At 37.1% G+C, this 14,991-nt stretch overlaps 3 protein-coding genes across 3 annotated transcripts; all 3 read left to right on the top strand.

The window, feature by feature from the left end:
* Positions 1–130: 130 nt before the first annotated feature.
* On the top strand, positions 131–1,872 carry LOC117928032. The gene is made up of 2 exons (XM_034847783.1): positions 131–1,365; positions 1,644–1,872. Exons 1-2 carry the CDS (start codon positions 540–542, stop codon positions 1,679–1,681), a joined length of 864 nt encoding a protein of 287 aa, XP_034703674.1. The 5' UTR covers positions 131–539; the 3' UTR covers positions 1,682–1,872.
* Positions 1,873–6,311: 4,439 nt separating this feature from the next.
* LOC117928520 (putative disease resistance protein At1g50180) lies at positions 6,312–11,863 on the top strand. The gene is made up of 3 exons (XM_034848397.1): positions 6,312–7,353; positions 11,080–11,765; positions 11,819–11,863. Exons 1-3 carry the CDS (start codon positions 6,312–6,314, stop codon positions 11,861–11,863), a joined length of 1,773 nt encoding a protein of 590 aa, XP_034704288.1.
* A 258-nt stretch (positions 11,864–12,121) lies between these two features.
* LOC117929177 (disease resistance RPP8-like protein 3) lies at positions 12,122–13,626 on the top strand. The gene is made up of 2 exons (XM_034849409.1): positions 12,122–12,898; positions 13,182–13,626. Exons 1-2 carry the CDS (start codon positions 12,300–12,302, stop codon positions 13,189–13,191), a joined length of 609 nt encoding a protein of 202 aa, XP_034705300.1. The 5' UTR covers positions 12,122–12,299; the 3' UTR covers positions 13,192–13,626.
* Positions 13,627–14,991: the final 1,365 nt, after the last annotated feature.

Here is a 14,991-nt window from a genome sequence, read left to right as displayed (position 1 = left end):
AGATTATAGTTTACATGTATAGGGCTAGAATCATGCTGTAATTTATTTGCTTTTATTTGCTTTCCATGTAAAGCATCCTTGTAAAGTCTATATATAATATACAAAATTCAAGGCCAAAGTATTTGGTCATTCACACAATATTTTGACATGGTATCAGAGCAAGGTTGCTAATTTTTCTTTCCTCAAATTCTTTTCTGTCTTTTCGGTTTCGGAGGTGCCTCTCGTGTCTTTCGGTCAAGTCTGTGTTGATCCGTGCTGCACCCAACCACAACCATTTTTCTCAGTATTTCTGTGGTTGTTCAGTTTTCTTCTGGGATTTTTTTTTTGGTCCATCCTTTTGTCTCGGGTTCTATTTATTTTTTATGGATTCCGCACCTCTGTGTGTTAAGTTTACAGGCATAAATTATTCTACCTGAGCATTTCAGTTTGAACTTTTTCTCAAGGGAAAAGACCTTTGGGGTCATATTGATGGCACGGATGTTGAAAAACCATCAACTTTTGACAAATCTCAGGATGTTGGGTCTTCTCCTTCATGGGCTATGCTTGATGCACGCATCATGTCTTGGCTTCTTGGTTCAGTGGAGCCTCATATTGTCACCCACTTGCGGCCCCATCACTCCGCTCAATCTATGTGGGCTTATTTGAAGAAAGTTTATCATCAGGATAACGATGCTCGTCGTTTTCAATTAGAACATGCGATTGCCATGTTTCAACATGGTAGTCTTTCCATCCAGGACTACTACTCAGCATTTCTGACTCTTTGGCATGAATATGCTGATTTGGTTACAGCGGATGTTCCTATTGCTGCTATTTCAACTATTCAGACTATTCACGCGACTACTCGGCATGATCAGTTTCTTATGAAACTACGTCCGGAATATGAATCTGTCCGCTCCTCTTTACTGAATAGATCTCTTGTTCCCTCTCTTGATATTTGTTTTGGTGAGTTACTTCGCGAAGAGCAACGCCTTAGTACTCAAGCTATTTTGGAGCAATCTCATGGTAGTTCCGAGACGACAATTGTAGCTTATGCTGCCCAAGGTCGCGGACCACCTATGCATTCTAAAAACTTGCAGTGTTTTTGCTGCAAGGAATATGGGCATATTGCTGCCACTTGCCCTAAGAAGTTTTGTTCTTATTGCAAGAAGAAGGGTCACATTATCAAAGAATGTCGTATTCGCCCCCAGAATCGTCAGGCCCAAGCATTTCAGACTTCGGTTATTATCCCTCCTGTAGCAACTTCTGCAACACACGACTATCCTTCAGCTGCGTGCTCTATTCCTACACCTCCTGCACCAGATTACTGCACCCCAGAAATGGTGCAACAGATGTTAATTTCAGCATTATCAGCAATGGGGTTTCAAGGTAACAATTCTACTAAACTCTGGTACGTGGAATCGGGGGCCTCTAATCACATGACTAATAATCCCACCGCTTTGTGTCATGTTCGGCCCTACGCTGGTCAATCTTCCATTCAGACTGCCAATGGCAGCTCTTTGCCCATAGCTGCTATAGGCGATGCCTCCTCTAAGTTCACTGACGTGTTTCTTACTCCTCAACTTTCCACGAATCTTATTTCTGTTGGCCAATTAGTTGATAACAATTGTGCTGTTAATTTTTCTGGTAATGGTTGTGTTGTGCAGGACCAGGTAACGAGGAAGCCGATCGCAAAGGGACCTAAAGTGGGGCGCTTGTTTCCACTATTTTTACCTGTTCCAGATTTTTCTCCACTTTCTTCTATTAAGTCTTTTGCTTATAATAATGTTTCAGATCTTAGTATGGTGTGGCATCGTCGTTTAGGCCATCCCAATACTCAAATCTTATCTCATGTATTGAACTCTGATTTACCTGGTAATAAGGATCGTTATTCTTGCAAACTTGGTAAAAGTAAAACTCTTCCCTTCCCTTTGCATGCAAGTAGAGCATCTCACTGCTTTGATCTTATCCATAGTGATGTTTGGGGACCTTCCCCGGTTAGTTCACATGAGAAATTTAAATATTATGTGACTTTCATTGATGATCATAGCAGATTTACTTGGGTTTACTTTCTTCGCTCTAAATCTGAGGTCTTTCGTACTTTCACTGAGTTTTTAGCGTATGTTGACAATCAATTTTCTACTTCTATTAAGACATTACGCACAGATTCCGGTGGTGAGTATTTGTCTACTGAGTTTCAAGCATTCTTGGCTTCTAAGGGTATTATTCATCAACGTTCATGTCCCTCTACTCCTCAACAAAATGGAGTTGTCAAACGCAAAAATCGTCATCTTTTAGATGTGGTACGTACTCTCTTGTTAGAATCTTCTGTTCCATCCATGTTTTGGGTAGAGGCTCTAAAAACTGCTACTCACTTGATTAATCGTTTACTTTCTCAAGTCCTACATATGGAGTCTCCCTATTTCCGCTTATTTGCTAAGCAACCTAGTTATGATCACCTTCGTATTTTTGGTTGTGTATGCTTTGTTCATTTACCTCCTCATGAGCGACATAAATTATCTGCTCAATCTGTTCGATGTGCTTTCTTGGGATATAATATGTGTCAAAAGGGATTTGTTTGCTATGATCCTACATTACATCGTACACGTATTTCTATGAATGTTATTTTCTGTGAAAATCAACATTTCTTTCTTATATCCTCTTCTACTGTGTCATCCTCTTCTACAGTGGTCCTTCCCTCCTTTGAGCAACAGTTCTCAGATCTTCATCCAATTAGTACTCGCTTTCAACCAGGTATTGTGTATACGAGACGCTCCCGCCCACAGTCTCTTTCGGTGGCTCACCCGATATCTGATCCTACCACGCTCCAGATGCAATCAGTTGCAGCACCTTCAGTACGTCACTCTTCTCGAGTGTCTGTACCTCCGAATAGGTATGGATTTCTCTCTTCCAGTTCTGGCAATTCTATTTCAGCCCTTACTGCTGCATTGTCCAAATTTGATATTCCCACATGCTACTCACATACTGTTAAGCATGATTGTTGGCGACAAGCTATGCAGGAAGAAATTGCCGCTCTAGAGGCCAATCACACTTGGGACATTGAGCCCTGTCCTCCCACTATTGTTCCTCTGGGTTGCAAATGGGTTTACTCAGTCAAAGTCCGATCTGATGGAAGTTTGGATCGTTACAAAGCTCGGCTTGTTGCACTTGGGAATAATCAGGAATATGGTGTCAATTATGAAGAGACCTTTGCTCCTGTGGCTAAAATGACTACTGTTCGTACGATTCTAGCTCTTGCTGCTTCCAATGATTGGCCACTACATCAGATGGATGTAAAAAATGATTTTCTTCATGGGGATCTTAAAGAGTGTATTTATATGAAGCCACCCCCGGGATTGTTTCCCTCTCCGACTTCACATGTGTGTAAGCTTCGTCGCTCTCTTTATGGTCTCAAACAGGCTCCGAGGGCCTGGTTTGATAAATTCCGCACCACTTTATTACAATTTTCATTCAAGCAGAGCAAGTATGACACTTCCTTGTTTCTTCGGAAATCAGACATGGGTATTGTTGTTCTTTTGGTTTATGTTGATGATATTGTGATCACTGGTTCCAATTCTGCTTTACTTGGTCAGCTCAAAACTCATCTCTCCGAGTCCTTTCATATGAAAGATCTTGGGTCTCTCACATATTTTCTTGGTCTTGAGGTGCATCATAGTCCCTCTGGTATTTCCCTCAATTAACATAAGTATGCGAGTGACTTGGTGGCTACAGCTGGTCTACAAGGGGCTACTTCTATTGATACTCCCATGGAATTAAATGTCAAGCTTCGCAAAGAAGAGGGCGACTTACTTGCTGATCCCAGTTTATACAGGAAGTTGGTGGGTAGCCTTGTTTATCTCACCATTACTAGACCGGACATTTCTTTTGCTGTACAGTAAGTCAGCCAGTTCCTTCAGACTCCTCGTCATCTTCATTTAGCTGTTGTTCGTAGGATCATACGCTATGTTCAAGGCACTTCTACTCGTGGCTTGTTCTTCCCTGCAGGCAATTCTACTCGCCTTGCTGCTTATAATGATGCTGATTGGGCTGGTTGTGCGGATACCCGTCGCTCCATCACTGGTTGGTGTGTGTTCTTAGGTGATGCATTGATATCTTGGAAAAGTAAGAAACAAGACAGAATCTCTAAGTCATCTACAGAATCTGAGTACCGGGCGATGTCTCTTGCTTGTTCTGAAATCATTTGGCTTCAAGGTTTGCTTGCGGAGTTAGATTTTTCTGAGACCGATCCTACACCTCTACATGCCGATAATACAAGTGCTATTCAGATCACGGCCAATCCTGTCTATCATGAGCGCACAAAGCATATTGAAGTGGACTGTCACTCTATCTGTGAAGCCTTTGAAGCTCGTGTTATCACTCTTCCACATATTTCCACCGACTTACAAATAGCTGATATCTTCACCAAGGTTCTCCCTCGTCATCGACATTGCTTGCTAAGTAGCAAATTGATGCTTGTTGATCAACCTGCATCAATTTGAGGGGGGCTGTCAAAGGACAGCTTTGTTGTCCACACCTTCTTTATTTTAGCCCTCCACACCTTCCTTATTTTAGCCCTCCACACCTTCCATATTTTAGCCCACACTTGCTGTCCACCCTTCTTTCCTTATTTTAGCCCACAATTGTTTCCTTATTTCTCCATTTATTATTCTGTAGAGTTAACATATATTATTTGACAGATTATAGTTTACATGTATAGGGCTAGAATCATGCTGTAATTTATTTGCTTTCCATGTAAAGCATCCTTGTAAAGTCTATATATAATATACAAAACTCAAGGCCAAAGTATTCGGTCATTCACACAATATTTTGACATTGCCATAAAACCTTTGCTAGTTTTCTTGATGTCGGGATTGTTTTTGGAAGGTTCAGATTGTGCTTTTTTGTGATGCTTCATTGTCCTGTTGTGTACAATAAAAGTGGTTGTTTCAATGCAATTTCCATTTGTTTCTTTGGCTTTTTTAACAGGTTGTGCTTTCATATGCCCATCTAGAAAAGAAAGAGAGAAAACCCCAATTGTTCTAACATCATCTCCGTAGTATAGCACAAGTATGGCAAGCAGTAGGAAGTAAATCAACCAATTGAACTGCATCTATATCCTGGGATATTAAACAATACATCTTCCTTTTTTCCCTTTTTTACTCTTTTGCATGTCCTGCGCAATAAAGATTTGCATTTGGTAACTTAATTAGTCCCATTGAATCTTCCTGTGGAAGGTCCCATTTGAGGAATTCAAGGTGGTCTTTCCATCAATGAGGATTGGGGAGTCATCTCCAAATTCAGTGGGCATGGAGTAGCTAAGCTCCCATTCAGCTTCCTTAAGCACCTTCAGTATCTCCTCCACAACTATCTTGCTTCCCTCAGCAGATAAATCAATCCCATCTTTGGAAAAGGAAATGAAACTTAAACTTCCTACACTAAAAACTTCTAGCCATCAAAGTAGCTCTAAAATGTAAATCTGAGGAAAACAAGAAAATGATATGCAAGCATCTATTTTATTCATCTGCACAAACAGAAGATCATTGAAAAGGAGGACGGTATGATTGGGTTGATTCTACTCTGTACTATCCTTGAGCTATACTTCTGTCTTTTGGTAATTGGAATCCAAGCGCCTTGACCCACACACCATTGACATGTTGCTTTCCCATGGTCACAGAGATATCATATATGGGAGCTGAATTGTAATTTGGGTGAGTGACAGAGTTGAGCAGTTTGCAAATGGAGCTCAGGAGACTAGTGTTGGTAATTAATTGGAATGTAGAAGGAATTGCTTGCAATGTAACGTCTGCCCAGCAGCAGTGTCGAAAACCTCCTCAAGAGGTATGCTTGGATCTTATCCAAAGGTAGACCACTCCAAAAGATTGGAGAGAGAGGTCGAGTTGTTAAAATCAGTATCTCCAACCTCACAATTGGAAATGGGGCGTGTCCGGTAGACTCTAGTTGTTTAAAATCAGCTGACACCCCTGTTTTCCCTCCCGAGCTGCAGAGAATATTTGTAAGAAGTAGAATTGGATGTAAAGAGAACCTTTGAGTAGAAGAGGAGAAAGAAATTGCCAATATGCCCAAGTGAAGAAGTGATTCCTCCATCCAGAACACTCAATAACACAACTGAATAAACTTACCCCAGCTGCAGAGTATATTTGGAAGAAGTAGAGATTCTTTGAGTAGGAGAGTAGAATATCAATTGCCAATATCCCAAAGCAAAGAAGTGATTCTTCCGTCCATAACATTCAAAAACACAACAGAATACCTCTAAACCTACCATCAATTCAAATTAAGAGCCAAAATAGGTTTCTATGAAAGACAAAAAGAGAAAAATGGCAGAGGCTATTGTTTCCTTTGCTGTGGAAAGGTTAGGTGACCTGTTAATCCAACAGGCAAGTTTCTTACAAGGGGTGAGCGACAAAGTTACTGAAATTCAAGCTGAGCTAAGGACGATGAAATGCTTTCTGAGAGATGCAGATGCAAGACAATATGAAAGTGAGGTTATTCGCAATTGGGTTGCAGAAATCAGAGAGGCAGCTTATGATACCGAGGACATCATAGAGACTTATGCCTCCAAGGCTGCGCTGAGCAGGAGAAGCGGCCTCCAAAACAATCTCAAGAGGTATGCTTGCTTCTTATCAGAATTTAAAGCACTCCATGAGGTTGGAACAGAGATTGACGCCATAAAAAGCAGAATCTCCCGTCTGACTGCAAGTTTACAAAGCTATAACATAAGGAGCATATCAGAAGGAGAAGGCTCTGGTTTCAGAACTGAGAGCCAACGATTGCCTAGGAGGACTTATTCCCATGTTGTCGATGAAGATACAGTTGGGGTGGAGGATGGCGTAGAGATTTTGCTGGAACAGTTGATGAAACCAGACAAGATATGCTCGGTTGTTTCCATATACGGCATGGGGGGTCTGGGAAAGACTACTCTTGCCAAGAAGGTTTATCATCATGCTCATGTTAGGCGTCATTTTGACCATGTTGCTTGGAGTTCCATATCTCAATACTTCAATATTAGAGATGTTGTACAAGGAATATTGATCCAGCTCACCTCTGCTAATGAAGAGCACAAAAAGAAAATCCGCAACATGAGGGATGAGGAGCTATTCGAGAGCGTGTATAAAATTCAAGAGGAAAAGAAATGTCTTTTGATTCTGGATGATATGTGGAAAATAGGAGACTGGGAGAATCTAAAACCTGCCTTTCCACTGCATAAGGCGGGTAGTAAAATACTGCTCACCACTCGGATCCAAGCAGTGGCTTCATATGCGGATCCACAAGGCTTTTTGTACCAACCAGAGCTTTTATCTGAGGAGAAGAGTTGGGAGCTTCTTCGAACCAAAGCATTCCCCAGAGATGATAAGAGAGGTATTTTTCAACACATCCAAAAGCATTTTTCTATTATTTTCCTTTCCAATTAGATTTCATAGCTACAACATTGGACTGTCACGATGAGAAGTAAATGTTAGGTTTATGCTAAACCAACCTAGGTGAATTGGGTACTGGTTTCTTTCTCCTGTTTTTACAAATATGATTTTAGATGAATGCAAATGGCTATTTAAGAAATACATAGAAAACATGATGAATGAACAATTGTATATAAAATAAAGAGAGAACTGTTGAAGAAATCTTAAACTAGATTTTATAATAGTGGCTCAACGTAACCCTACTTACATCCATTTTCATCAAACTCCAAATGAAATTTGGGTTCCACTACTCTCAGGCTTTTCAATCAAAACAAAGCCTTCAAACTTTTACAATTAAATTATAGTTCCAATGAACCTTTTCATGAGGAGATGTCTAACACTAAAGTCCTCGAATATTATCCCATGCTTGGCAAATCCCCTCATGCAATCCCCACACTCGAGCAATCTTATAAGGTTACAATTTGAATAAACTTGCTAGTACAAGTTTAAGATCAAATGCATACAAGACAAAACATGATTTGGAAAAATATAAAGGAAATGAGAAAATTGGCAATATATGCAATTTCATTTACAAAAATAATGTAACAATAAGCATGCATAAGGTAGATTATTGAAACACGCAAGCACATAAGCATTTTATATTTCCTAAGGTTTCATAAATTATATCTTCTTTTTTTATCTCAGCCTTATGCTAGCAATTATTATCCATTTGATGAGATTATAAAGATTTTTCTATGCATGATCATAATTCAAAATATTATCTATTTTGCCTCATGAAAATTTTAAATCAAAAGGATAAAATAGCAAAAAAGAAAAAGAAGTCAAGTATTTCTAAGATAAGAACAGAGACTTTTACCCCTCTTGAATTAATTTCGATCTTTGATGATAAGTGGTGTTATCTTTAATCCTTTTAAGATTCTTTATTTGCTTTTTCTCTTTAATGTAGAGTTTTCTTTTATTTTTCATTTGGCCTTGCATTCTTTTCCATTTTTCCTTGTTGTGAAGTTAAGTTTTATCAATATTATTCTTCAATCCTTAACTCATCATCACTTTTACAATCTCTCAGCAAAAAAAGTTTTATAAATCAAAAACAAAAATTGCTTCATCATTAAAGTAAATCAAGTTTTTCCAAAGACTTTTCTTTTGATTTGAAAAATATTAAGCACTTGCATTCAAATGATAAATCAAAAGATGATTTTTTTTTATAAAAAAAAAAAAAAAAAAAATCAATGATTTATACTTTGCAAATTGATATTCAAATCAAGACATTAATGATTTATACTTTTCATTACCAACAAATTCTCAATGTCAATAATCCCTCTTTTTACATTGTTTCAAGGTAAGTGTATTGTCTTTTCTTATTGGTTGGATCCCTACAAATCATATTCAAGTAACTTTAATACTCATATTTTTTTTGTTCCTAAAAGGTTATCATTTTTCTCCTTTGGAATTCAACATTTGTATCTGTTGCAGATTCCAATTTAAATGGTATTCCCATAGTAGAGTTATGGAATTTCAGTTTATGGGGGGTGGTATAGGATTTGTAATAGGTGAGAAAATTACCCATTTGATCAAATATGCCACCAATGAATTTCTACCTCTTATTCTAATGTGTTCTTTTGGAGGAGCACGTATGGAAAAAGGAAGTTTGAGCTTGATGCAAATGTCTAAAATATCTTCCACTTTATAATATGATTATCAATCAAATATAAAACAAAAATCTTTAGTAAATTTCATTATAAATTGTAAACATTCTTAACATTGTTAAACAAGTTTTTTTCTTGATCTACCTTACCTAGCAAAGTACAAAAAAATAAGTAGTCTTATCTTTTCGCATCCAATCAATACAAGCTCCTTTATATGGATTCTAATAACTAATAAAAAGAATATACCAACACCAATGTTATCTAAATCCTAAAATGTAAATTCCTAGACATTTTCCTACATCAAACTACTTACGTTATTCTAAATCATTAAGAAAAAAGAGACAAAAAGAAGACAACCCTCCTGTTTGATGATTTCATAACTAAATATGACATTAAAGGACAATTACAACTAAAATAACTTCCTCCCCCATAAAAGTTACAAATGGTGCTTAGATTACTTTTTAAAGTCTCTTTCACAAAATAATTTTTATAATACTTTTCACTTTTATAAGGCTTGTAACCTTATCCCTTCTCATCAAAAATACATTTTTCGATTTACTAAATCATATTGAAAATCTCTTACCCATTGGAAAATTTTCAATAGAGGATATGAGTCATTCTTTTTTTTTCAAAACTTCATTTTCTTTAGAAAAAATCATTTTATCCTTCTTTGGATAAAGTCTTCCTCCCTTGATCTTCTTAGGTTTGATATACTTCATAAACTTCTTAGAAATGAGATCAAAGTTTTCATCTTCACTTTCCCCCTCTTTATCGTCAATTGGTAAAGCTTTGAATGCAATATCATATTTCTTCTTTTCTTTAACTCTTTGATGCTTGTTCATGTGTATCTCATGAGTCATAAGTGACCTAATTAGTTCTTCAAGAGGCATTGTGGTGGGATCTTTAACTTCTTGGATGGCAATCACCTTAGCTTCACACTATTTTGATAAAAACCTCAAAATCTTTTACTTTCTCCACTTCAATGAAGGTCTTTCCCAAACCATGAAGTTCATTTATAATCTTCATAAACTTAGTAAACATCTCACCAATGGATTCAAAATTTTTCATTGAAAACAAATCATAATTATTCACAAAGATACTTATCTTAAATTCTTTTACTTGGTTGGTGCCTTCATAAGTAATTTCTAGGAGTGGCAATATATCTTTAACCTATTTATATTGGGAGATGCTATTATATCTATTTCTATATCTTTAACCTATTATATTTATTTCAAAAAAAAAAACATAAGTGAGTTCCATAATTTGTGAAACTTTTGCATCTTTAACATAAAATTCTTGAGGAAACCAAACAAGATAAACTCCTTAACATTTTGAAAACTTTTTAAACCATGAATAACACTAATCAATTGTAGTTTTTATTTAGAAAAATTCTTCATCCAATTTTGAAAAGATTCAAGGCCCGTTTGAAATCAATTGGATGAGTTTTGACATGTTAGGTGCTTTAATAATAATATGCATTCCTAACTTAGCACAAACCACAATCTTACATAAAAGTAACCTAAAAATGATCTATGTAAACCTTCTTGATATTCTCTTTTCTCCATATATCTTCTACAAGATAGTTCTATGGAAATCTTCTTGTCTAATTCACTAAATTAGAAAATGTTAAATCTAATCCTTATTTTGTTATTATCGAAACATGAGTTAAAAAACCTTGGTCTAATAATAAATTGAAATTAGGGTTACAAATTAAAATATGGGACCAATTTGAGCTCATAGGTTATGTTGCCCATGTTCATGGCAGGACTTTGAATTTTTTTCCAACTTTTTGTGAGTTATGGATGAGTAATTGTATAATTTATCTATTAAAATGGTGTAATTTTACAAAAACTATTTAGAAGATTGGTGAACTAGTATATGTTGTATAAGAAAGAGAAACACAAAGAAAGTCTTGTAAATTGGTTACTTTTTATGCTACATGGGATTTTTATGCTAAATTGCATTACCCTCATTAGAATGCTTACCATAATATTCTTTATCAATTTCTTATGATTTTCTAGATCCGACCACTACTAACCAGATGGAGTTGTTGGGAAAGGAAATGGCTAAATGTTGTGGAGGTTTGCCACTGGCGATTGTTGTGCTTGGAGGACTTCTGGCTACAAAACACCATACCTATGAATGGGAAAGGGTTCATAAACATACTAAATCATACTTGAGAAAAGGTAAAGACAAATACGAGCAGCAAGGTAGTGGAGTGTCGGATGTGTTAGCTCTCAGCTACCAAGATGTTCCATACCAATTAAAATCATGTTTCCTCTATTTGGGCCATTTCCCTGAGGACCACGAAATACACACAAAAACTTTGGTACAAATGTGGGTGGCCGAAGGGATTGTGTCACGAGTGGGAGAAGAAACATCGGAGGATGTTGCAGAAGGGTATCTCGATGAGCTAATTGGAAGGTGTATGGTTCAAGTAGGAAGAAGGAGTTCAAATGGAAGAGTCAAAACTTGCCGACTACATGACCTTATGCGAGATTTATGCTTGTCAAAGGCACAGGAAGAAAATTTTCTTGAGATTGTCAATCTTCAGCAGATGGAGACATTTTCATCTTCCATGCCAACAACACGCACCTCAAATAAAGTCCGAAGACGTGCCATATATCTGGATCAATGCGGTCCTTTAGAGAGTGTTGAAGAGGCTAGACTACCGTCTAAAAATGAAGATGAAGATGCCAATAGCTATGTCAATTTGAACCCACAAAATGGTACACACCTTCGGTCTCTGCTAATATTCAGTATGCGAGATTCATCGGTAATCCCCTGGGTGCTGAGAAAGACTGACTGGAAGAACTTCAAATTATTAAGAGTGTTAAGTCTTGAGGAACTTATTTTGGAAGAAAATATACCTAAGGCATTAGGCAACCTAATACACTTGAAGTACTTAAGTTTAAAACTTGCTTCTTTGCCAAGTTTCCCATCATCTATAAGAAATTTAGGTTGTATTCAAACATTGGATTTACGATTTTATTGTGTCGATGGTCAACCGATAAATTGTTTTGGAATAAATAAAGTGATAGGAAGAATGAAATGGCTAAGGCATCTCTACCTTCCTCTAGAGCTTAAGGTGGATAATAGTAAGGTGCAATGGGACAACCTAAGCAACTTGGAGACACTAAAAAACTTTGATGGAGAACAATGGGATGTACAAGATTTGGCCCAGTTGACCAAGCTTAGGAAATTGCTTATAAAAAATATCAAAAGCTTTAAAGAGTTTGTGATGATCCTCAATCCCTCCTGTCCCATTTCAAACAACCTTGAGTCCTTGGTTTTGGATGAAGTAAGGGCCACCATGGAAGAAACAGATCTGAGGCAATTATCGATATGTCAACATCTTTATAAGCTATACCTAGGAGGAGAAATAAGCAATCTACCTGAGCACCACCACTTGCCTCCGAACCTCACCAAGTTAACCTTGTGGGAGTCTCGCCTAAGACAGGATCCGATGCCAATTCTGGAGAGGCTTCTTAACTTGACAACCCTGTACTTATGCTCTAATTTTTACTCTGGGGAGGAATTGGTTTTCTCTGCAAATGGGTTCCCTCAACTCAAATATTTGCAACTTTTCGCTGTCTATGCCTTAAAAAGGTTGTGGGTGGACAAAAGTGCAATGCCTAGTCTAAAGCATTTATCGATTGACGCATGCTTATCATTGGAAATGGTTCCTGAAGGGTTGAGATATATCACTACGCTTCAGATATTGGAAATTGGGTCTATGCCCAATGAATTCATGCAGAGGCTTCAAGTGATAAATGGAATAGAAGGGGAGGATTTCTACAAAGTCCGACACGTGCCCTCCATCTCATTCATAGATTATTGGTAAGTCATTCATTTCTACTTTTTCTTTTCTCCTTCCATGTATACAAACACGTTAGAAAACAATTGGCAATCACTCAATTTTTATCCACCAACTGTATGACTACAGATTTTCATTCTCCCCAAAAATTCCTTCACATCATATTATTATTCAACTATTTGTTTGTTTATTCAAAATTACTGCTCTCTTCAAACTTGCTATTAATTTCAACAGCCCTTCTATTTCAATATTCTTTTATTAACAGATAATTTTAGAAGTCCTTCTAACTATGATTCCATGTTTAAGGGATGGGTGAGTATCTAAGGAGAGGCAGAAACCCATGAAGAAAAATTTGGATTGCAGATTCAGTCCAATGGGAATGGATTATGGAGAAGTAATGGTAAATGGCAATTGTTACTTGTTAGCAAGCAGCCTAGTTGGAATAATGACGGAGTCCTCCACCTTTCACTGAATCATGCATGTTATACATCCTGGATGCGGCTCCGTTACTGTCTTATCAACTATATTAAGCGTGCTACTACATGATATTAGATTTATTTTATCTGAACACAATATTCCAACGATTTTTTTCTTTCTTTCTTTCTTTTCAATTGGTGTGTTGGCTTGTTTATGACTGAATCTGGTATTGTTTTTTCTGATGGTTGTGACTTTGCATCTGTGGTCATGTTGTGTGCCAAAAGAAAATGGATATTTCAATAAAATTCCCCCTTGTTTCTTTGGTTTTTTTTAAGCAGCTTGTGCTTCCATATACTGATCCAGACAAAGAAAAAGGGAAATCGCCATTTTTCTAACATCATCTTCATAGCATAGAACAAGAATGGGGAGCTACCAACCACTAGACAGTAAATCAAACAATTGAACTGCACCTATAGCACTATAAAATATGTAATGCAGCATTGTACGTAACAATTACTTTAATTACACATATTTGGCCACTTCCAATGAGCAATAGCACTACAAAATATGTAGATATTCATCTGTCAATCTCAAGTTCTGTCCTATTTCCCTTTTTTTTTTCTCTCTCTCTCTGCATGTCCTGGGCAATGAAGATGCATATTGGTTTTGTGTTAGTTTTGGGGGAGTATTCCCATGTAGGAAACATAGGCAAAGGATGGGTTCTAAATTCAGTGGGCATGGACTTCCAGCGTAGACTTGCCTCCCATTCAGCTTCCTTCAGCAGCTTCAGTATCTCCTCCACGACTGTCTTGCTTCCCTCAGCAGATAAGTGAACCCCACATGTGGAAAAGTATAAGGTAATAGTTGAAGACTTCACTACTACTAAAAACAATGCAACTCGTTATGAATGATGTATTTCCATCTTCCAATATTTAGTTTTCCTAAAGACGACTATTTTACCCAACAAAGTGGGACAAAAACTCCTGTCCTGAAAGTGGGGAGTGGAAGATTTCTCTGCAGTACATTCAAGAACAGAAACTCTAGAAGGATTTAGCTGTCACAATTTAACCAACATCCATTGAGAAATGAGCTTGCCCCCAAAATATCACATATCCGTAGCCAGTAGGAATCAGGACATGATAACACTACCATAGTATATATAGATGGCCAGGTAAAACTGAAAACTGAATATTCAAAGTTGTTCTAGACATGTATACCTGAGATAAACAAGAAACTAATAGGCAAACATCTCATTCATTCATCTACACAAACAGAAGATCATTGTGTCCAGTAGATGAAGATAGAAGATACCACTGCTGCATGAAAGTCCGGCAGAGATATTGGACATTGAGTATATGCCAAAAGGATTCATTCATAGGCTTTAAGTGATAAATGGAAAAGAAGGGGAAGATTTCTACGAAGTCCAACACGTGCCCTTCATCTCATTAATTGTTGGTAAGTCATTAATTTTTACTTTTTCCTTTTTTTCATCTACATATACAAACACATAGCACTCCATTTTTATCCACCAACTGTTTGGCTACATTTTTCATTTTATCCAAAAATTCTTTCATGTCAAATTATTATTCAACCGTTTGTTTGTTTATTTAAAATTACCTCTGTTTTCAACCAGTTACTTATTTCATTCAAACAAACACAGAATTAAAAAGATTAACCAATTCAAGAAAATTTGATTAAA

The sequence above is a fragment of the Vitis riparia genome, chromosome 13 (genome assembly GCF_004353265.1).
Source record: "Vitis riparia cultivar Riparia Gloire de Montpellier isolate 1030 chromosome 13, EGFV_Vit.rip_1.0, whole genome shotgun sequence".
Classification (NCBI taxonomy): Eukaryota; Viridiplantae; Streptophyta; class Magnoliopsida; order Vitales; family Vitaceae; genus Vitis; species Vitis riparia.
Note: the sequence above shows the minus strand (reverse complement) of the source record. Positions and strands in the feature narration are given on the sequence as shown.

What these genes read in the sequence shown, in the direction of transcription:
- LOC117928032 (XM_034847783.1), top strand. Translation starts at nt 540, where the DNA reads ATGCTTGATGCACGCATCATGTCTTGGCTTCTTGGTTCAGTGGAGCCT. An exon ending in ATCAGCAATGGGGTTTCAAG is followed by an intron (nt 1,366 to 1,643) that starts GTAACAATTCTA and finishes TGTGTTGTGCAG; the next exon opens with GACCAGGTAACGAGGAAGCC.
- LOC117928520 (XM_034848397.1), top strand. Translation starts at nt 6,312, where the DNA reads ATGGCAGAGGCTATTGTTTCCTTTGCTGTGGAAAGGTTAGGTGACCTG. An exon ending in CCCCAGAGATGATAAGAGAG is followed by an intron (nt 7,354 to 11,079) that starts GTATTTTTCAAC and finishes ATGATTTTCTAG; the next exon opens with ATCCGACCACTACTAACCAG. An exon ending in ATGAAGATGCCAATAGCTAT is followed by an intron (nt 11,766 to 11,818) that starts GTCAATTTGAAC and finishes GCTAATATTCAG; the next exon opens with TATGCGAGATTCATCGGTAA.
- LOC117929177 (XM_034849409.1), top strand. Translation starts at nt 12,300, where the DNA reads ATGATCCTCAATCCCTCCTGTCCCATTTCAAACAACCTTGAGTCCTTG.